General features: G+C 30.7%; 1 protein-coding gene and 1 long non-coding RNA gene across 2 annotated transcripts; one reads left to right on the top strand and one right to left on the bottom strand.

Moving 5' to 3' along the window:
• Positions 1-43: 43 nt before the first annotated feature.
• On the top strand, positions 44-876 carry LOC132285050 (uncharacterized). The gene is made up of 2 exons (XR_009472422.1): positions 44-179; positions 272-876. It is a non-coding gene; the product is annotated as an uncharacterized LOC132285050 (long non-coding RNA).
• Positions 877-1,634: 758 nt separating this feature from the next.
• Positions 1,635-8,222, bottom strand: LOC132285049 (uncharacterized). Its single transcript, XM_059787216.1, has 10 exons — positions 7,828-8,222; positions 6,504-6,599; positions 4,994-5,078; positions 4,640-4,761; positions 4,429-4,453; positions 4,239-4,322; positions 4,032-4,061; positions 3,842-3,947; positions 3,643-3,707; positions 1,635-1,921 (listed from the first exon to the last, which is right to left on the bottom strand). The coding sequence occupies exons 1-9, from the start codon at positions 7,915-7,917 to the stop codon at positions 3,644-3,646; spliced, it is 702 nt and encodes a 233-aa protein (XP_059643199.1). The 5' UTR covers positions 7,918-8,222; the 3' UTR covers positions 1,635-1,921; position 3,643.
• Positions 8,223-23,784: the final 15,562 nt, after the last annotated feature.

The raw sequence follows: 23,784 nt of genomic DNA, 5'->3' as shown, positions 1-23,784 counted from the left end.
TCTCTTTCTCTTTCTCTCTCTGCCGCCGTCCATGGGCGAAGCTTGAGAGTTGAGAGACAGCGGCTGAAGCTTGCGAACGGCGAACCCGAACTGGAACAGCGGGCGATGAAAACTGAAATATATGGGTTTTGATTTTTTGAACAATCTGAAATGATATGCCGATTTGGGTTTTGATATAGGTAATAGGTTTTGAACTTTTGATTATTGCAACAGATAGATAAACTGAAATATATAGGTTTTGAAATTCTGATTCTTGTTTAGTACTTTGCAGTTGCAGAGAGAGAGAGAGAGAGAAGGAGAAGGCAAGTTCAGAGTTGAGAACGAGAAGAGAGATGGAGGCGGCGATTGGTGAGGCTGAAACGATTTGCCCTAAATATATATATATATATATATAGATAATAAAAAATATATAACATACATATATATATATATATAAAAATTTCCCAAAAATTTTTTTATTTTATTTTTAAACTCAACCCGTCAACCCGACTTAACTCGTCCGAAAACATTCGATTCGGGTTATAACCACAACCCATGTTGGGTGCAATTCGGGTTGAGATTGGGTTGGGACTGGGCTGGGTTGGGCCAACCCAACTTGCAGCCCTAGTATTTAGCCCCAGTAACGACTACTGGAAGGCCTTCGTCGTTTTACTGTGGGTTAGGATCATATACATTACAGACCATTGTCGTTTTACTGTGGTCTGCAACTATAATATAGTAGTGTTATTACACTAATGTTGCATTTTTAATGTAAATATGTTGCGTTGCATAATATTGCACATATGATGATATAATGTGTGGGCAATGGAATGTTTTTGTAAGATTATAGAAATGCTTGATTGACCGTTGCAAAAAAAATAAAAAAACCTTCCATGATATTTATTTATTTTTATTTTTTTCTAGTTCTCTTTCTCATCACTCCTTAGAGCATCTTCACCTAAATCTTCAAATTTTATACTTAAAAAAAAAACACAAAAAAAATTGAGATATAATGTAACAAATTAAAATATGAAATTTTGACATATTTACATATAAAAAAATTTCACCCGATATGTCAAATTTATTAATATGATCTTTTATTCAAACTATGCCAAAGCTAATTTTATCTTAAAGCCTAATTTATTGCAATTATAATAATATATGACACCCATATTTTAAAATAATATAAAAAATTCATTTGACATATCAAAAAGTTGCATGTCAAATTTGACATATTTGATTTTATGCCAAATGACAACCAGACGTGTGACTATTCAAAGGGAGAAGTCATGTATGCCAAACTAATCTTTCAACACATCACCTAAAAATTAAAGATTCGGTGGTTCTCCTGCCAACCGAATCTTAAACAAATACAAAAAAATTCGTGTGAAATATTAAAATTTCTGAGTTTTTACTCGAGTGATATTGCCCTCAACTTCTCATAGATGGCCACGTGACTGTCTTAATAATTGTAAAATTGCATATACAAATATATTGAAATTAGAAGAAATGTATGTGTATGTCAAGTTCAATGTTAGCATTGGAACTTCTTCCCCCAAATATAGTTTTAATACAAATAATGGCACACTAAAGGGTGCAAAGTTGAGTTGTAGTCAACACTGCAGAACATTTCTGGGACATTCAAGCATGCAAAGTTCAAGATCTCAATTGCCTAATCCCATCTATATTTCTCTCACTAATTTCAAAATTCAATTGAAAATAGCATCTATATAATTTTCTATACAGTACAGTCATAAATCAGAGCCCCAAATAAGATTGTGTGTTAAAAGAATGAAGCCATGGAAGTACTGCTAATGTGGCACGACCATGCTTGCTGATGTTTCAAAACAATATACAGAGAATATCTTTGAGAAAATAGTAAGAATGAATGAGAACTAATGCTTTCCGCGATATCAAGAACAATTCAGCCGAGTTCAGGAACCTGAAAAGAGAAAAGCAATTATAGATATAATATTGAAAGATGTGAAATAAAGTATGGCAATATAGGTAAGCAAAATGATATTCAGCCAACTAGTTAGACCTATTTGTTAAAGTAAAATAATTATGGTCATTAATGGCCTGAATTATTTTCCAAAAACCAAGAGAAAAATAAAATAGTAAAACATAATAAAAAATCACAGGGTAAGAAATAAAAACATATAACTACTTCAAGAGTTCATTTATATTTCCTCCTTTATTCAAATTATTCCTCTTTTTTCTTTTATACCATGTCCAAACTAGAATGGCAAAGTGGGCGTGTGAATTTCAAATAAGAAAGGAAAAAAAAAAAAAAAAAATTATTGCTCGGACACTTGAGAGATTATGCTGGTAATATAGTTGCAAATATCACAAGGGTTCAAAGGTGCCTGATCAAGGCATTGTTTCGTACAACAATGCTTAGATATTATGATCACCCCTCAAATTTCCCAGATAACAATAAGTCCCCATATGCTATTGTGTTACATTATATTTGCACTGTCAAGCTTTGCATGAAGTAAGTTCAAGAAAATAAGCAAGCAATTCATAATCTCAGCAAAAGTCTTCACCAGCTTATGTGGCCCATCATTTCTTCCCTTAAATTACAAAATAAAATGAACATGGTCTAAAAATCGAAGCATTACCATATCAGCCAGTAAGAGTTTCAGTAATATTTTGCTGGTAAGCCAAGCAGCTAATTGATAGAAAGGGTGTTTAAATTGGTGAATGTCCACTATGGTAGTCAATGTATGCAGCCTTACCTCTGCATACAGAGAGGTTGTTTCCTTGTTTCGAATATGTGATCTCTAGCTGACAATGAAGCAACCTTGCCGCATGATTACACCAACACCCACCCTGTGTCTAAGTAAACGAACCTCATGAAAATTCCTAATTCAAAATTTCAACATATTTATCTCATTTTTATGTTCCGAAATTTCGTCTATCTTTCAATTTCAACCAAGAATGGAGAATTTGACATCATACACCAAGTGACGAGAGAGAACTTCTCAAGATGACTACTGAGAAAATCTCTCGAGGGATTTTGCAGGTTGATAAATCAAATTCAAACTACATCAATTGAGAGAGGTACCATGGGCATGAGTCCACTACTGATACTATATCATTCTAAGAAATATTTCATTCCCCTATTTTGAATGCTTTTTGAAGTCCATATTTCATGCTACTAGAAATTTCAGAAAGCCTACAATTGCTTGTATGTTTTGCTTTCTTAACTTCAATAATAACTTTTGTCAAAGCTAAAATGGTCAAAGTCGCAAGAAAGATATCAGGTTTTTTATTCTAATTCGTTTCTGCAAGTATTTCTCACAAAGATCATAAGAAACAGTCAGCGACTGTTTGGGTGCAACCCAAAACTACACTTCTTAAATTATGTTTCTAAACAGATTTAGAAATTATTAATGTTGTTCTCTTGAGCATTTGAAACGAATCCATATCAATATTTATGGATTTAACAGTCCATATGCTTGTAATGACTACATCTAATCCGTTTTAAGATTCTAACGACTCCATGACCATAACGAATCCATTTAAGATTCTAATTGCTCCGATTATGAATTTGTGCCTTTAAATCATACGGGAAAAAGAATTGTATTTCCATATAAACATTAAAGCACCTTCATGAATGTATCCAAGTGAAAACCAACTGTTACAGAAGTAGACAAGTACCTCAAGACAATATGACAAGTCCAAGGTACATTGCTCCACCAAGAAATATGAAAGATATCATTCCCCTGCCAGCAGAGTCCATTAGTGAAGGTGCGACAAAACAGATACAGAATCATGGGACATTCAGATATTAACAAATCAAAAAGAAAATTCCATGATAGTCATCCATTCATGCTCTTCTCAGTTCTGAGAAGCTTACCATATGACTCCCCATGCAACACCATTACAAGGGCATGGACAAACTTCAGCAAACTTCTCAGCATCACTGGAGTTCACCCTTCGAGATATTAGATCATCATATATATCTGCATCATTAAATTCATATCATTTGACATCCATAAGTCCATTAACATCTACTTTATTTACCAGGCAAGGATGATCGATTGTACCATAAACTGAAAATAGACTGTTCATTACACCTGCAATTTTGCCAGATCAAACATAAGTAACACTTCTATTTTCTTAAAAGAGATGAAAAATGGAAACCAAGTCAAGAGGGGGAAAAAAGAGGAGAGAGAGATTAATAAAAGGAAATGTCATGCTTAGCAGGAAAAAAAAAATCCAGAAGAGAAAGATATAACAGGATAAGCATATACCAATGAAGAGAATGATGTACCGAAGGATACGAACTGTTGTTTTTTCTTGCAGAATCCAAATCACAGCAAGGAAAATGATAAATCCTGAGAAGTTCAATTTTCAAGTATCAATATCATAAAGCAAGGAAGCCCTTGAATATCAAAGGATAAAAACAATTATAAGACCTATCAAACTCTGGAAAGTGCTCACCAATGCAGAGTCCTCGAAGAGTCCACTGTTTCAACGATGGGACAAAGCAAGTAAGATTGTAGGCATGTAAACCTTGAGAACATAGAAAATTAACTTCTTCTTTTTTTCTTTTTCTTTTTCTTTTTTTGAAAAAATATATTAAAATTATAAACTGTGGCATTTGCAAAATGGCACACTGAAAATGAGTAGGAAACTTGTCTTCGGTACTTACATTTTTAGCAACAAATAGCACAACAAAAAGAGCAGCAACAAAACAACCAGCAGCAATTCTTGCGGTGAGAAGATTTGTGGATGCAAGTATAAGAAGCATCCCCCAAAATGATGAACCAAGATCTGGATGGAAAAAATATCTATATAAATCTAGACAACTTTAAGAAGCTAATGCCAAATCAATATGACAAGGTCAAAGAAGAAACTATACAAACACCTGATGGATGCAATTGAGTTAATAATTCCACACCAATGTATGGCCTTTCATGGGTACTGTATCATGCTTTGATATCATGAATAATAGAATGTGTACTAACAGAAAATAAAAATTTGTCTTGGAGAAAAAGTTTATTACATCCAGCAGGCAAGATTATCCAATATACACCACCACGTGTTTGTGTCACCCCACCCTCATTTGCATGAACCTGGATTCCGTCTACCTGCATATTAAAGTAGTTCAGAAAATCTGTGGTTGAGCATACAAAAGAAAGATCAGCCAGCAACCAACATGATAAGTAATCAGGCATAGCCTCCCAAGAACCAAACCACATGTATTGACGTAACTTATACGTAGAAACTAAAAAAAGAGTTAATACAGGGAATTTCTTATACAGAACTTCTAACAACTGATTAGCCATTCATTTCTATTTAAAAACAGTGGCATGCAGTTCTAGATGAAGCAAGAAAGAGTTTTATCATTTATGATATGGTGAGACATCCCACAGATTTTATTTAATAATTGTATTTTTTCTCTTTCAAAATTTCACCCAGAAATGGAAATGGAGTTAAGTGGGGAGATACATCACTTGAAAGAGGAAGACAGTATGAGTTGTGGTAGGAACATTCTGGCCTCACTCCATCCCAATGTGCACAACATCTCAGATGGACTTATTATTTCTTACCAAACGAGGGAAGCTCTTATACCAATTCTTTTGAAGGGAATTCTAAAAAGATGTTAAACATATCACGTGTCTGCAAGTACTCATTAGGCGACAGAATCAAGAACTTAATGTTAATATGTCTATTAATTACTTATCAAAAAATATATATATATGTCTATTATGGGTACCATGTTTTATGGCGTGGGGATCTGAAGCTAATAACTTCACCAATTTAAACATGCACTAATTAAATAGTATTCCTAGCACAAAAGTATCAATATTTTCAGTTACAACGAGTTGAAATGCCAACGGCCATTCAGAAAAAATACATATAATTTAATCAAGATATCCAGTTTTAATATGCATGGTTAAATTAAATTAACAGCAATGGTGAAAGCTATTTTTGAGTTTGCAAATACTACGGTTTCGGAAAGTTTTGCAAGACCCGAAAAATTGTCAGAACTAAGGAAAAACTAGATCAAACCCAAGGACTAACTTAGGAAACTAGTGATCGAACTAAAGCACAATGACAACCACAATTTTGTGGTTTAACAGTTTGTGGAAGAATTTTATTGTCTCTAAGTCCAAGAATACATTTACAAAGTTACTCGCTCTCACCTCTCATACATGAGTAAATTCCTAGTGATTATTAACAAACTACATTTTGTTGCAGAAGAAAAAAAAAAAGAGTAAATTTCTTAATCAAATTACTTAAAGTTAAAATTATCAGTAGTCAGTATTTATCATAAAAAAAAACAGCAATGCTGGACCTGGATCCAGCTTGGATTGTAATTCGGTGATAATTGTAATCCTCATATATCCTAATCACAAGGCAACATTCTTTAATCCATCTTATCAGACCATGAAATTAAGCACACAACCAAAACAAAATCTACAAGTTGGACAATTTGTACATTTGAACAACACATTGAATCCTATGTATCAAAAAATTATGACAGAAGAAAAGGCCTCTTCTGGCCTTACCTGACCACATGTGAGCTTACAAGCAATTGCATGGCTTGCTTCGTGAAGAAATACAGTTATGAGCTTAAAAGGTGTTATTAGTATTGTCCTCCATAGCTGTTATGACCATAAAGAAAAAAAGAAATCATCAAAGTATTAGCAGAGCATACAAACGGAAACAAATTTAAGCTTAGTAATCCTAAGTATGTTTAACAGTGAGGAAATGCAGGAAACTAATATAAATAACAATAATAATGGATTCTTTTCTTTTTCTTTCTTTTCCTTTCCATTTTTCCTAACCTCCACTGTTTTTGAGATGCGAGTAGTGCATAGATGTAAACCAATAAGCCATTCCAAGTATTCTCTTATAATATTAAACCATACTTTCAGTGGTCTCCCATTCATGTAATAACTTGGAACACTAGTTGTCCGGAAAACTTAAAAAGTTGGAGAATTAGCATACCAGTTGTCCCAAACACTTAAATTGTTAGAAATGGACTCGACAATGCATATGAAGCTCTCACATCCTCCTGCACATGCGATCTCATCTCTCCAACAGTTAAAACTGTTGAGGAATGGCCAATCTATTTCAAGTTCTCAAAATTACATTCGACCTTCTCTTGGACTTGGAGATACATATTGTAACAGAGTACAAACTTTCTCCCACATCCCCCCAACCAGATACCTCTTGGAATAAAATTAATTTAAAAGTTTGATACAATGTTAGATATCAGTCGCCCAAAAGCATAAACTGTCAAAGAATGGACCCAATAAGGCTTATCAACCTCTCAAAAGTTCAATCATTTGGTACCCAACAAATTTAACACTCCATTAAACTTCCCCAAACACAGCAAAATCAAGAAAATGACAGAAAAACAAAACATGCAATACACAAGACAAAGCAAATAGCCCACGTGAGATTACAAGTTGTCAAGCCAGGTGGCTCGGTCATATTCGCACCACAAACCCTAGGACCCTTATATAATGTGTTACGATAGAGATTAAATCCAGGTACACGACCGGTGAAACAAAAAAGGGTCAAAAAATTTTGGACCATAGCCGCACCACACATCAGAAACAAAATTCGGGCCACAACTTCACACTCCCCAATATAAAGTTGTGCTTCTTCATAAATTTAACCCCTTTAATTTACGGGGAAAAAAATTTTCAAAAAAAAAAAAAAAACAAAAAAAAAATGTTCCTCTTAAAAGAAAATTGAGAAATTTAATTTCAAAATTATGAACAAAAGGCATACCCATTAATGCAAAGATTTTATCCAGATCTAACATGTCGACAAGCCAAAAAGTAAAAAACAAGTAGAAAAGAAGAGAGAGAAGAAGCATACCGCAAGAATGACAACAGTGAAGATACCGATAGTGGCCAGGAACACCTTCTGGTCATGTTTACAACAATTCTTGAGCTCCCAATTGGGCATTCTCTTCGCTGAATCGATCCAAAAACAACAGATGTATTACAGTTTAATTCAAGTTCCTGGTGGCCGGCCGGCCGGCAGTTTAGAGAGAGAAAGAGAGTAGCCGAACGTTTCGTTGCAGGGGAACGTCAAACGCTCCAACTAGCAATTTCGTGTATACAAGAGAGAGAGAGAGAAGGATTCAAAAAAATTTAAAACTGATGAGCAGTTGACCAAAACCTGGGGATTCGACTTCCAGACACCGGGGTATCACTGTCGATTTTGTTAGAGGACTCGGGCCAATGAGTAGCTAGTTGGTAACGCATTCTTGTCAGCCAATTACGCCTTGCCAGGTTGAAAATTTACACCTGTAAATACGAAAGAATTTTCTCATCTAACCCAAAAAAAAAAAAAAAAAAAAATTTAAATTAAATTAAAATTTGACCATGTGAATTTGATTCACGTTCTTTTATTCAAAAATAAATATTTGAGTAAATAAGTGTGTGAATGATTTAGGTTACTTTATTGACCCGCTAATTTGCTTATAATCAATTAAAATACCATGTTACCGGCTTTATATTCTCAAAATTCAGTAGGTAATTCTATCTTTCATTATTTGTTTTATATATATATATATATATATATATATATATATATATTTCCTCCGTCCTATATTAGTAATTCATTTTTTTTTTTACATGTCTCAAATTAATTGTCTTTTTTATAACTTTGGTGATATATATATTTAATGTTTAAAGGATAATTTAGTAATTTGAAAAAGGAATAATGTATTAATTGCATATTCCCTTAAAAAGTAATAAAATCAAATATGGTCAACTAATAAGATTTGGAGGGAGTATATTTTTATTGACAAGAAATTCAGACACAGTACATCACTCAAGCGGATAAGGATTCTCCCCAAGAAATAAGAGGTCATGCACACCCACCAACTTCACGCACCCACTTTAGCTCATTTTAAAAGTCAAACCCTCGTTATCATTCACTTTAAGAGATAAAAGAAGATACCATTAGATTATAAGACTTTGGTACTGACTTAATTAAAAAATATCTAATTTATTTATAATTAAAAAGTAATTGGATTGTCAAATAGCACTTATGTTTTTTCATTTTTTTTCCTTATAAAATAATTGGATATCGAGGGTAGGGGTTAATAAATACCCCACCCAATAAAAATATTATTCTTTTCTTAAATAATGTGAATTTGGGTGTTTTGATTGCGTGGAAGTATTTAGTAATTGTTACCCTGATTACCCAATAATTTCCTTCTATTAACATTTTAAAAGTAGAAGGTGCATCGGACTATTTTTGTTATCATCTGAAGCAAAGCCACATTATTTTGCATGAATAATTTTCAGAATTGATATCCTCACTTCTCTTTTCAATATTTGTACTTTTCAATTTTAATCATAACTTTATATGTAAATAATTATTAATTTTTAAATGACACGATTATCATTTTAGATTTTCTTTCATCATCTCTAATCTTTAAAATTTTAAGCATCTTTTGGCAAGACCAAAAAAAAAAAAAAAATTAAATATATATATATTTTGTAAGAGACCAAAACAAAACCAAAAATTATGTTGAATAAGTTATTTCTTTTGACTGGACCAAAAAAATAAAAGTTACCATTAGAAATTATCTCTTTTAACATGAAAAAAAAAAAAAAAAAAAAAAAACCCAAAAAATATATACTTAGTGAAGAAATATTTCTTTTGTTAAGATAAAAAATAAATAAAAAAAGTACAAAAAGAAGATGATTTAAAAAAATTATCTCTATTGATTAAATTATCTCTAAACGGAAAGAAAAAAAAGGAAAAAAAAAAATTTATTTTTGTCAAATAAATTATATATTTTGACAAAACCCATAAAAATTACCAAAACAAAAAAGTACTTCTTTTGACGTACTGAAAAAAGTTAACTTTGCTGAATAAATATCTCTTTCGATTGTTAAAAAAAAAAAAAAAAAAAAAAAATCACTACGGAATAAATTATCTTTTTTGACTGCAAAAATAAAATTATTAATATGAAATAAATTATTATCTTTGAAAGGATCTCAGGAAAAAAAAAAAAGTAAAAAAAAAAATTCAAGTTGTATAAAGGGTAATTATGACATTATAAATTAATAGATAATATATTAATAAATTCAAGAACCTGCTTATCAATTTCTTTAAAAAAAAATAAATAAATGGAGTGCAAATATGTCTCTAATTCTATACAAATTACATTATTATTCTTAATTATTACTTAATCACTTTTTCTTTTTCTTTTTTTAATTTTTTGGTGCATGAATATCAGTTTTATAGAAGTTATGCGGACTCTGATGGGTACAAATGTACAATGCAGTTGCTTTCAGTAAGCCCATTGGCCCAATATAATAGGTCTAGGGCAAGTGGCAAACACTCGCATGCGGACTGCAGCAATGATGTGGTATTGCATTTTTTCAGTATGCCCGTGGCCCAACATAATAGGCCTTGTACATTTTATCATTATTATTTTTTTATTTTATTTTTGTACCTCTTAAGTCTAAACCATGCTGGTCTGCACCCATTATCTATATTTGGCAAACTAGCGCAGCCTTTCTATAATTTTCTGGTATTATTTTTCACAATGATTTTTTTTTTTTTTTTTTCCAAGTGGTACCGGTCTCTATGCAATTTTTTTTTTTTTTAACCATACGTTGGTTTTTATCACACTGGTTTAACCAAATGTGTCATGTCATTATGTGAGATAAAAAATATGAATAGTGATAGGTCTTCCGATCTCAATTGCCGACTCATTTTCCGAATTGCTGACTCATTTTCTGAATATAACGTGGTTAGAAATGAATCGAAAAGAAATAGATATTTACGAGATTTTGTTTTAAGAGTTCCAACGTGATCCAACCATGTTGTATTCGGAAGATGAGTCGACAATTGAAGTCGGAAGACTTATCATTTCTCTAAAAATATAAAGTCTATATATCATCTATTTTTTCTAATCAAACCATCTTATCTGTCTATTATGAATTCATATATATATATATATATATATATATATATATATATATATATATATATATATATATCCAAAAGACAATTAAAAAAATAAAAGAATCCATTCCAAGAAGAAAAAAAAAATTTAAAAGAAAGAAAATAATCGTAATCAAGAATTTTAATGATATATATATATATACACACACGTATTTATATATATATATATATATACTCATCAAATTATGAGAAAATAAATAATTAAAATGACATTTTTGTTCAAAAAATTTATATTTTAAATATCCTATAATGATAGCCTGGTAGGACATATGTAATTAATTAACACGTAATTTTAGAAATCCTGACAAGAAGGCCTGTGCAAATGCAGTCGTGCGCTCCTCCTATATACGTAGTATATAGCACTAGACATGCAATTAAAAGGACAAATTGTATCTTTGTCAATAATAGTCATTAAAACTCTCAAATTGTATTGATAACGAGAAAATGTGCAATTTCGAGAAAATGTGTGATTGCAATGGAGTCCAAGGAGAAATTATTACAAGGTACTGTAATAATAGAAGGCTTAGTGGGACTGTGGGGGATTCGCATTCACTAGAATTTTTTAATTTGAATTTTTTATTTATGATTTTAGTTAAATTTTAATAATGGCCCTACAATTTATTTGCTAAAATCCAATATATTCAAAATCACCCCTACCGAGTTTTGGGTCTTCAAACTCACCCCCTCTTATCACTTTCAAAATTTTGCACTCTTTTTTGGGCCTATAAACTCACTATATTTAGCCTATGAATGACTCTCCCTTCATAATTGTTGGCAACATAACTCAAGAGTGTATGTGGTACGGCTTTTATACAGAACCGTTCCCAATGGTTCTTAAAATTTGGAAACGGAATTGAACCAAACCGGTTCTAGTTCTCTTTTTTTAAAAAAAAAAAGCAATACCTTGGGTCACAATTACAACCAAACAAGTATTAATAGGCATATAAATTAGTAATTATATAATTTTAAAATAATATATTTAATTAAAAAATAATATATATAATTATTAGTACTGTTCCGAAGCACCGGTTCGGTTTTACTGGTTCTTTGTGCACCCTTAACATAACTCTAATTCTCTTTAATTTTTAAAATTATCTTAAAATTGTTTATTTATTTATTTTTTTGGGGGGTTTTATTTTGTTTCTGTTTATTATGGTAGTTATTATTATTATTATTTTTTAATCTCACTTGTTATTCATTCATGATTACCCACCCCCAAATAATTTTTTTAGTTCGTTAATGGTCCCAACCCATCACTAATTGACATGCAAATAAAAAAAACTGAATACAAATGATAATTTTATTTGTATATCAACTAGTGATTGGATTGTAATATATGTGAGCCGAATTGAGAGACATTTTAATAACATTCAACCGTGATAATCGTGGTAGAATTGAAAATATAAATTACATGTGATACTGCCAAGAAGGAAATTATATCAATACTGTACTCTTTTATGTTAATCATATTTTCTCATTTTGTGTTAATTTGATTTGTGAACCAAAAATAACGTATTACAAAATTAATTGAAAACCATCTTGTGGGTTAGACTTCTAAAGGAAGTTTGGATTCCTGTGTCTTGGGAAGAAAGAAAAAATATATATATTTCTTTTGAGAAAGTTGAGTGGAAGTGAGAATGCATTTCTTTCCAATCAAACTCCGATTTGCTTCATATGCAAATGTAGTGGTTGGTTGGTTGGTGATCCTATTCACCTATTCCTTTCCTCTCCCACATGGAAATGCAATATAAAAAATGAGGCAGATAAAAAGTGTGTTGCCAAAATTATTGAAGACCAAACAAGTTTTCAGCCCACCCGCAAAGTGTATATATATATATAGATGCTTTTGGAAACCTCTATCTCCTTATCCATACCCAAACAAAGCTTTTTGGGATATCTTTTGTGGTCACTAGGGACTGTCCATAAAATCATTTAAAAAGCAAATTGGCTAACAAAATTTTAGCATCTCCCTCTTTTCTCTCTCCGGTGGTTGGGAATTCAGAGTTGTTTACCATTTTATGCCCTGATTCATGAATTATTAAATAGTATCTTGCAAGCCATCTGCCATTTCTGACACTAGCCGGCCTTCTCATTCTTTACCATTTTGTCCCCTTGCATTACCATCTTGTCCCTTTTCCCCTTGTTCCATTATGGAAACGAATTATTATGCATGCCCTACAATCTATCTTTACCTCTATTTCAGACACCGTAAAGTGAAAAAAAAAAAAAAAGAAAAAAAGAAAAAAAAAAAAACTTCACTTATAGTTAAAAATTACTTCTCAAATCTGAAAATCGTTCAAATAAGAACAATCTGTTACTGACAAAAATGCCCTTATTGAAAGAAGAGTTAATTGCAAAAAAACAAATTCTATATAAATAATATTTAATATAATTATTTATTATATTTATAACGATGATATTATTATATAATTTAAACAATATTTATGGAGTATATTATTTCAATCATTATATTACCTTAGACGTTACATATATATATATATATATATAGTATGATATGTTATAGGGTGATATTTTGTTGTATAATAGTATAAGGTTGTGAGTTATTAGTAAAACATTATCTATCTTTCTTTTCCTTAGATTATGATTACTTTTACCTATTGAGTTTATGAGCAATTAGACTTATATAGACTTTGACCTAATTTTTCTGTAGTCGTGCACGTGAAGGAGACACCGTTGAGTTGTATCTTGGAGTTGATTGGTTTCCTGTACGGAAGAGAGGATTATAAGCTTTAGGCCACAACCATCATGTCAACACTTTCTTATCTATTTTATTATTATCGTTTTACTTCTTAATTTATAAAATTAAATTAATATTATATTACTGAATTATTTATCTTGTTAAATTCATATTCATCATTATATTCATATTGTTCAAATGATGTATTATTTAGTTTAATGAAAGAATCATTATTTGATTATTCATTATCTTAAATCACGATGTATGAATGTATTCACATATTATCTTTTGTATTATTTTATGAAATATGTGGAATTTTTACAAAGAATATAGTATGTTATTTAATATATCTATATTTAATGCAATGAATTAATATAGCCCCTATGCTCCTAGTAAGGTAATAGATTATAATTTTGATTTTTTTTTTTTAGGGTGCATTGAAATGACAAAAGGGCCATTTTTGAGTTTTCAAAATAAATAGTATATGTTAAAAATGGCGGTAAATTTCAACTTTATAATATCTGCAAGACAGGAGTGGTACACAATTGCATGAAATCATACAGGTTAAATTTGGGCAGCGATGGTGTTTGATGTATATGTGGTGAGACTTTGAATTTAGACCCAAAACCATCCGGACGAAGTGAATTTTAGCTTGATACATTTATTTTTCCTAACAAAATAGGGACAAGGACACAATAATTTCATAACAACAGTAATTCCCTAACTAAATCATCAAACAAATCAAACGGATATATGATGCAACTGGACGGTGGACAATTCCCTTAGATGTCTTAATCCATGTTTAAAATCTCGGATGACAACCATTTCTCACCATGTCAGGAGACCAAAATGGGCCAACAGAATGAGACAGTTAGGGGAGTGTCCTAGTTGCTCATGTTTCAGATTGCTTCTTTTTTGGGTTTTTGTTCACATGGAAAGTGGGCCCAACATAGAAAAAGAAAAAGAAAAAGAAAAATAACTTTTTGCCAAGTCGTGAAAAGTAAACAGTGGTCCTTGGATGCATTATCATCCTTTATGGACCATGCTTTGTTGGGCTCATCAACAAGATTTAAATCATGCAGAGAAAATAAAAAAATAATAAAAGTGTAATTAAGACCTAAAAAAGTGAATGTGTGGCCTCAATGGACACTTGAGCCTTTAAAGAGAGATTGTCTGGGACTTATTTCTTAACGTTTATCTAATTTTTGCTAGGAACAAAATATATGTATGAGTATGACCTAGTTGTCCTTGGACACTTTGTCCTTTTTACAACCTACCTGCCAATCTACATACAGTTGGCCATTAACTTGTTAAACAGTATATAAGTGATCTTTAAACCCATCATCTATAGTGGACCCTCCTTCCCATTCTCAAGCTGGTACCCCAATTCTCTCTTTTGCATTTAAAATATGAGAATATATATATCAAAAGTGCATGTGCATAATGCACGTGATAAAAAAAAAATCTTTAAAAAAAAAATTACATTTAAAATTTCTTATAATTATAAAAAATAATAAGTTGAAGAATTTAAGTATAGAAATGAAATATGATATAATGTGCTATCATATAAATCACTTTATATATATTTATAGAAATATAGTAATATTATAACACATCTTAAACTGTTTTATTTTTTTTTACTTGTCTTTTAAATATTTATTTTTTGAACTTGTACAAATAAGTTCAGATCTCAAAAACAAAACAACAATTATGAATATATAAATTATTCTTGGTTTGCAATCACAAGTCTAAAATATAGTTGTCACAACTTGCATATTCTTCCCAAATTTTCTTCCGTAATTTATTCTTCACAAATTTTCTCATCAATTATCCTAGAAAAGCTCTAATACTTGATCATTTTAGTCCCTAAACTGTTGAAACCTAAATAATAATAATAATAATAAATTAATTTAATTCAAAAAACATCCCACCGAAAATGCCAAAACCTTGTGTATTTTTTTTCTTTTCCTGAAAACAAATGATGGAAAGTCCATTGCATGACAACATAATCCACTTAAGGGAAAACAAGAGATTTGACTTGTTATATTCATATTCAATGTGAGAAGGATTATGTTTCACCTTAAATGGAGCCTGACTTCCTAAAGGCTTATGAGAGAATTGGAGAATTAATTTATTCCGTTTTAAAAAAATTTAATATGTAACATATAACTATTGCAAATTCGATCATGAATTTAAAACGCAAACACCAATCACTTGCAAGCCAATATTTCTCCATAAATAATAGTGCTTCTTCTTTTTTTGACAATTAATTATAATTGACTAATTTACTCCATAAATCATAGTACTTGAAAATAATTGCAAAAAAGAAAGTAAGAATTGGCTTAAGGTTATCCAATATTGCTGCTAAAGTTTGAGAGTCAACTTACCTAATATTGCTACCAGGGTACTTGACGCCCCTATATCCAAATATCTTCAAGAATTTCCTGCAACAAATAAAATTTTATTTTTTTCAATTTTTTATCTCAGGTAACAAAACTTCTATATATAATTAAATAGAGTAATTTTATCGACAGGAACAAATTGGTTGGAGATACATATGAATATGTCTGCATTATTTAAATCATACACCCTAGGAAGCCATGAGGAAGAATTTGCATTGGAGGGTCACTTGATTCTGCCGAAAGAGAAAGAAGGGTAAAATTGAGATATTTTATTTTATACTAATATGTGAGAATGCACAAATATTATGCTATTATAGACCCCTTCATTAACTGACCGTTCAGAATATGCTCATCTTTTTAAAGTCTTTGAACTTAATGCTGAGTTTGTCGAAGGATTGGATCAATACTTTTTCCTCCCACATAGAATATTGACCTAAAGAAGGAATCCTACATAGCAAACATGGATGTTTGGTATAATGACGAGCATTTTCGAGGAAAAAACGAATAACTTTTTTTTTTTTTTTGGTAAATAAGAGGAAAAAACGAATAACTTGGTAGATATATATATATATATAATTGTTTGAATTGAAATATGAAAGAAGAATGATGATGCCAAATTCATTATAGTAAACATTGCTGCTTTGCTTGTCATTGTCATGTCCACCTTGTGCACTCTCTCACCACCATTGCAATAGAAGGCAGCAATGCATCGTTTTAACGTGTTTCATCACCTTAGTAACCGTGAAAATAACTATTTAGATTCAGGGTAACTCACAAGACATACCTTATACTAATGAGCCATCACATAATTTAATAAATATTTGTTAAGAAACTTTGGGAACAATGAACCGTCACATAATTTAAAAATACTATTAGTAATTTTTTAAACAAAAATAGTACTTTTGTTTTTCTTTTACATTTTTTTTTTTTTAATTTGTCTGGAATAATGAAAAATTTTTTGGGAAGGAATGGTTTCCTTTTTAAATAGTGGAAATGTTATAGATTTTTTTTTTTTCGTTTACGTTTTTTCCTTTTTCTTTTTTATTTTTTCTTTTTTATTTTACGGAGAGAGTTATTTTTTATTATTATTATTTTTTTTTTTCCCCTTTGGCGTTTTTTCTTTTTTTTTTTTTTGTTGCTTGTATTTACTTAATTTTGTTTTTAAACAAATATGGTACCTTTTTTTTTTTTTTCCTTTTACATTAATTTTTTTTTTTTTTAATAATGTGAATTAGGCTTTAGAATTTTTGGAAAGGAACGAGTTCCTTTTTAAATAGTGGGAATATTATAGTTTTTTTTTCCTTTTATGTGTTTTTTTTTTCTTCATATTTTTTATTTGTGAGAGTTAAATAAGGTGATTTAATGACACATTATTATAATTTTTATAAAGAAAAATTAGAAATTATATGAATCATAAGGGCTGTAAATGAATTGAAAATAAATTGGAAGATAATTTTGGTGCATATGGAGAGACTCCGAATCAAATGTAATGGCAGAGAACTAAGGGTTGTAACATTTATATAGTAACATTTAAAAAGAAATAAATCATTATACTTTAATAGCAAGAAATTAAAGGTTGTAACCTTTATAGAGACATTATGAATCATTATGTAGTTAATATATATGTTAATAAATTTTTTTAATTTAAATTAAGCAAAAATGTTTGAAGTGAGGTGGGCATGTGTTTTAAAAACAAAAATGTATGTTTTTTTTTTTTTTTTCCTTTTACGTTCTTCTTTTCCTTTTTCATTTTGTTGCGTGAATACTTTTTTGTTTTTGTTTCTAAACAAATAGGGTACATTTTTTTTTTCTTCTACAATTTTTTGTTTTGTTTCAATTAGTGTGAATTAGGCTTTAGATTTTTTTTTAAAAATGTATGTTTTCTTTTTTTTCCCTTTGGCGTTTTTGTTTTCTTTTTCTTTTTCTTGCGTGTATTTATTTATTTTTGTTTTTAAACAAATATGGTACTTTTTTTTTTCCTTTTACATTTTTTTTTAACATAATGTGAATTAGGCTTTAGAATTTTTGAAAAGGTTCAGTTCCTTTTTAAATAGTGGGAATATTATATATATTTTTTTCCTTTTATGTTTTTTTTTTTCTTATTTTTAATTTGTGAAAGTTAAATAAGGTGATTTAATGACACATCATTAGAATTTTTATAAAGAAAAATTGGAAATTATATGAATCATAAGGGTTGTAAATGAATTAAATTAAAAATAAATTGAAAGATAATTTTGGTGCATTTGGAGAGATTTCGAATCAAATGTAATGGTAGAAAACTAAAGGGTTTTAACATTTATATCGTAACATTTAAAAAGAAATAAATCATTACACTTAATAACAATAAATTAAAGGGTTGTAACCTTTATAGAGACATTATGAATCATTATGTAGTTAATACATATGTTAATAATTTTTTAAAATTTAAATTAAGTAAAAATGTTTGAAGTGGGGTGGGCATGCGTTTTAAAAACAAAAATGTATGTTTTTTTTATTTATTTTTATTTTTATTTTTATTTTCTTTTACGTTTTTTTTTTTTCATTTTCATTTTGTTGCGTGAATATTTTTTCGTTTTTGTTTTTAAACAAATATGGTACTTTTTTTTTTTCTTCTACAATTTTTTGTTTTGTTTGGAATAGTGTGAATTAGGCTTTAGAATTTTTGGAAGGAATTTTTTGGAAATGAACTGTTCATTTTTAAATAGTGGGAATATTATAGTTTTTTTTATTTTTTTTTCTTACTAAGTAGTATTATTTATTTGAAAGAGTTAAATAAGGTGAATTAATGATACGTAAAATTGAGGTTTTTAATAAATAAAATTTGGAAATGATATGACTCAAAAGGGCTGCAAATAAATTGAAAATAAATTATAAATAAATTGGTAGATAATTTTGGTGCGTTTGTATAGACTCCTAATCAAATGTAATAACCAAAAATTAAAAGATTTTTCAATTGGAACGATTATATGGTAAAATTTAAAGAGACATAATTATTACACGTAATGACAAGAAACTAAAGTATTGTAACAATTATATATACATTATGAATCATTATATAGTTAATATATATGTTAACAATTTTTTAAAATTTAAAATAAGGAAAAATGTTTGAAGACTGAAGAAGAGTGGATGTGTATTTTAGAAACAAAAAACGTGTGTTTTATTTTCCTTTTTCATTTTTTTTTTTCTTTTTTTAGTTGTGAGAGGCAAATAAGGTGATTTAATGACACGTCATTGGAATTTTTATAAAGAAAATTTGGAAATTGCATGAATCATAAGGTGATTTAATGTTTAGTATTTAATGAAATAATTTTGTATTTTTGAAAAATCTAAAAATGTTAAGAAATTAGCTACACTTTTAGAATATTTTTAAATCTAAAATAAGCAAAAATGTTTGAACTGGAGTGGATGTGTAATTTAGAAACAAAAAAAAAGGTGTGTTTGTGACGGCCCAAGTTTTGTAAACCCGGTGCGTCAGTGATGACCAAAAGATGACCCGGTAACGGATCCGAAATGCAGAAGCGAAAGGTGAAACAACGGTCTTTAGAGATACCATATCGCTAAGACACCAATGTGACCCTCAATGAGGTCACAAAACGCAAAGGAAAACAAATGCGTTAGTGACATTTCAATTACGGACAAAAAGACCCTAGGGGCAAAATGGTCATTTTCCAAAAAGTGGATTCAGGTGCTATTGAGCATACCGCTAGAAATACAATGACAAATTAGTCAAGTTCAAAAAAAAGTTTACTCAATTTGGAGTCCGGACGGGGGAGAAAGGTCAAAAACAAAAATGATATCGTGGTGGCCCGACGAGGACAACCCACCACTGTTGCAACTGAAAGTAAAAACGGGCATCTAAATGGATTTTTTTAGAAAAACTCAAAGAAGAAACCCCCCCTAAAATCAAGTTTCCTACCCCGATCGCAAACGGAAACAAAAAAAATGTATTGTAAAATGCCCAGAATGCCCCCAAGAAAATTATGTCAAGAGGAAAAAAAAAATAATCCGAGCTACTGCCCAAGTTTTGGAAATAGGGTTTCGGGAGGTTTTTAAATTGCCTAAATTGAAAATATAATCTTAAAATACATCCACAAGACCTCCGGAAGTTTCGGATCGGTCGTGACGATTTTTTAAAAAAAGTTGATGAATAGTACCAACTACATTTGTACTAAAATTTTGCAAAACCTGGCAGTAAGGATTTTTCGGAAAAATATTGATTTTTGAGGGCCAAGATGATGTTTTCTGGAAAAACACAAAGAAAAAACCCCCCCTCAAAATTGAGTTTTCTACGTGACTCGCGAGGAAAAATGAAAAAAACGCATTGTGAAATACCTGAAATGCCTCTGAAACAGAATAGGGTAAAACTCCATAAAAATGCTCTTTAGAGTTTTTGTTTCATCAAGGAAGGTATTGTTTGCCAAAGTGAATATGTAAGTGCGTGCAATATGATAAAATAGATGCACCAACATGGCCTAAAGCCTCTTTACATTCCATTAACAAGTTTTAGCATACAAAGCCTCCATTTCTCACAAATAAGCTACAATGGCAATACTTGAGTTTTAAAGAGAACATGCTTGTAGTCTTTCATGTTAATGACTCTTGGCCTCATCTCATACGTGTCAAATATATTGTAAAGAGTGTACTTACGTACACATTACATTAATGGAATCAAATATACACATTTTGACATATAAAGTTATAAAGGCATTTCAAGCCAATATTCACAAAATGGATATCTTCAAGTCCACAACTCATCCAAGCATAATGGGAGTCTCAACTTTAATTCTTGTACCTGAAATATGCCCCAGTATTGTAGGGGTGAGTAACATAAAGTTACTCGTAGGAAATGAGCATGCATCGACCTAGCATTTTACAATTATATCACCTTATGGTGAAATATGTTAAAGGGCTCATGCCCCCTAACGTCTATATCAAGTGAGACTCGGGGAGCATCCTAAGCTACCCATGCAAGTTAAAGCGAACAACGGTATCCAAGTATACATGCTCAAGTACACTAAATCATATTAAAACATGATACACGACATACAAGCATATATGTCCAAGTATACTAACCATGTTAAGACAAGTCACACAATGTCTAAGCATATTATCCAAGTATACATTTTATATGAAAATCTCATAAATCAAGTATACGAACATAAGTATATTAAGCTCAACAAAATGCACATAAGACAAGTATACATGTCACAAGTATACTAAATGAAAGTCAAACTCACGGAGCAAGTATACAAGTTCAAGTATACTAAATAGTATTCAATTGTCCCAAACAAGCATCAATTCTCAAGCTACAAGTAATCCATGATTAACAACTTGAGATTAAATGCAAAAACAACAAATAGTGGAAAGACTATGACATGCGGTCGCTAGACCAAGCAAGTATTTTTGGGTAATTACGACCCACAAGGTACTACCTAGTGCGCACTTATGACTTAGAAGACACTTGTCTCCGTACTAGAGCCAAACCCTAGCCAGCACATAATATATGTCCTCACAAGCTTTCCAAAACCAATAAGTTCAAAACTTATACAAAATCAAATGCAAGTTACCACATTGCATGCACAAGTAAGGTTGATTCCACATAAACCATGTCCTAAAATTCAAGTCTAAATAACATATGACATGTCAAGTCCTCAATATGCAATTTATACACAAAGTAAGAATATTTTACAACAATTGAGTCACATTACCATCCTAAGCCACAAGTACTAAATAAACTTCAATTTAGTAACTAGTTTCCAAGGTAAACAATTGTAATATTTTAGATAAGCTATATACCTACGCAAGATACATTTAAATAAGCTTTACTAATCAATGATATTCTATATCATGTTAAGTCTAAATACCATTTTAAGAGGCCACAAGTACTAAATATACTTCAAATTAGTAGCATGCTTACAAGGTAATTAGAATACTATATTTTAACAGATTTTCAACCTAATCATGGAAAGTCTCTAGATTTCAAATCTATCCCAAACAACCTCAAATTAATTTATGTTAAACAACATAGCATGCTCAATACATATATCAAATCAAAAGAGCAAAATAAGCAAGACGTCATCATACAGATTTTAATTAATTCAATTTTAATTAAATCTCTAGATTTCAAAAGTTGTTCAAATAATCCTAAATTAATATATAACAAATACCAAATCATGGTCATACCATATCTCTAGTCTAAAATGGAATACAAGTAAAATACAATTTACTAGAATTTAAATCAAATTAAATCCATTAAATCTCTAGATTTGAAAACTCATCTAAATCATCCCAAGTCAATATATATCAAAGATCAACTCATGACCATGCCATTTAACAAGTTTAAAATGAGTTACATGCAAGCTATGATAAATCATAATTTCTCAAATTAGTAAAAGACATGCATACAACTCATATAAATATCAATAACATGCAAGAAACAAAATATAACCCTAAAACATCCTCTACCTCACAAGAGGATTGTTCCTCTTGAATCCAAAGCAAATCAACACAAAATGACAAACCCTTCAAGGGTTATGAAGAGGAAGATGAGAGGAAACTTTTGTCTCCCAAGGTTAATGATCTAAGGTGAGTGGAAGACCCTCAAAAATCAAGGTCAAGGCTTAAGGCTTCAAGCTCCATCCATGGAGGCTAGGGTTTTTGGTGAGAAAGGAAATGAAAACAATGAATGAAGTGTGAGTGAAGAAAAAAGAAATCCTCCACTCACTATGTGATCTTACACCATGGTCAACACACACATCTATGGTCAATTGCACAAAAACCCTTGTTTAAAACTATAATCCCAAAGTGGCCCAAAGATATTTGCAAGACTAAATTGTGGCCCTACACTTGTCACCAATCCATGGCTCTTTCCTAGGCTTTATCCCACACCTACACTTGTCAACCATCCAAGCCAACAAGTGCACCAATCCTGGGCCCACAAGTGGGTGAATCCTCACCCTCCAAATGCCATCATCCAATGCATTAAAGTGTTTCCACACAAATGTCAACAAGTGGACCAATGAGAGTGTGACACTTGTCACACTTTTCAAAAATTACAAAAAGGTCCTTTTTGAAAATATCTTCCAAGTTTAATTGCAAAATGGTCTCCAAGATGAAAAATAATTACTTTATTTAATTACATTAAAACCCCACAAGTTAAGAAAAATTACAGTATGCATTAATGTCTCTTTATGAAAGAAGTAAGCAATTAACGTACTTTTTCTAGAAAAATAAAAATACCACTATCATGGAAATCAAATATCATAAATGCATGCAAAACCGGAATCAAATCCGAGCACAAATAGTGAGATTGTGCCAGGAAAAAGGATAAACGAGAAAAAGACAAAATGTGAATAGTGTTTGGAAAAATAAAATATGGAAATGACACAATCTCCAAAGGAGGTTGTCAATCCAAGGAAAAGGGTCTCGGAAATCATTTCAGAGCACTCGAGACGACATCAAGTGATGAAAAACCGAACACAAAAAGAAAAAGACAACGGAAAAAAAATATCCGTAAAAATCTGAGAAAAAGAAAAGGAAGAAAAATGACCGGGTCATTACAACCTTCCCACCTTAAAGGGATTTCGTCCTCGAAATCCAGCCCCAACAAAACAAAAAGGCGAAACCAGGATAACTACAGAGTACATCTCCGAGTATCCCACACAATATGCTACGAAAGCAATCCCAGAACTGAAAGACAAGGTACAACCCCATGTCATTCGCACCCATGTGCTCACA

This window comes from Cornus florida, unplaced genomic scaffold, assembly GCF_030987335.1.
Source record: "Cornus florida cultivar Cherokee Brave unplaced genomic scaffold, ASM3098733v1 CherokeeBrave_3.0.0_Hap2_Chr11, whole genome shotgun sequence".
Classification (NCBI taxonomy): Eukaryota; Viridiplantae; Streptophyta; class Magnoliopsida; order Cornales; family Cornaceae; genus Cornus; species Cornus florida.
Note: the sequence above shows the minus strand (reverse complement) of the source record. Positions and strands in the feature narration are given on the sequence as shown.

What these genes read in the sequence shown, in the direction of transcription:
- LOC132285049 (XM_059787216.1), bottom strand. Translation starts at nt 7,917, where the DNA reads ATGCCCAATTGGGAGCTCAAGAATTGTTGTAAACATGACCAGAAGGTG. An exon ending in GTAAGCTCACATGTGGTCAG is followed by an intron (nt 5,079 to 6,503) that starts GTAAGGCCAGAA and finishes TTTAATATGCAG; the next exon opens with GTAGACGGAATCCAGGTTCA. An exon ending in GTACATCATTCTCTTCATTG is followed by an intron (nt 4,062 to 4,238) that starts GTATATGCTTAT and finishes GCAAAATTGCAG; the next exon opens with GTGTAATGAACAGTCTATTT.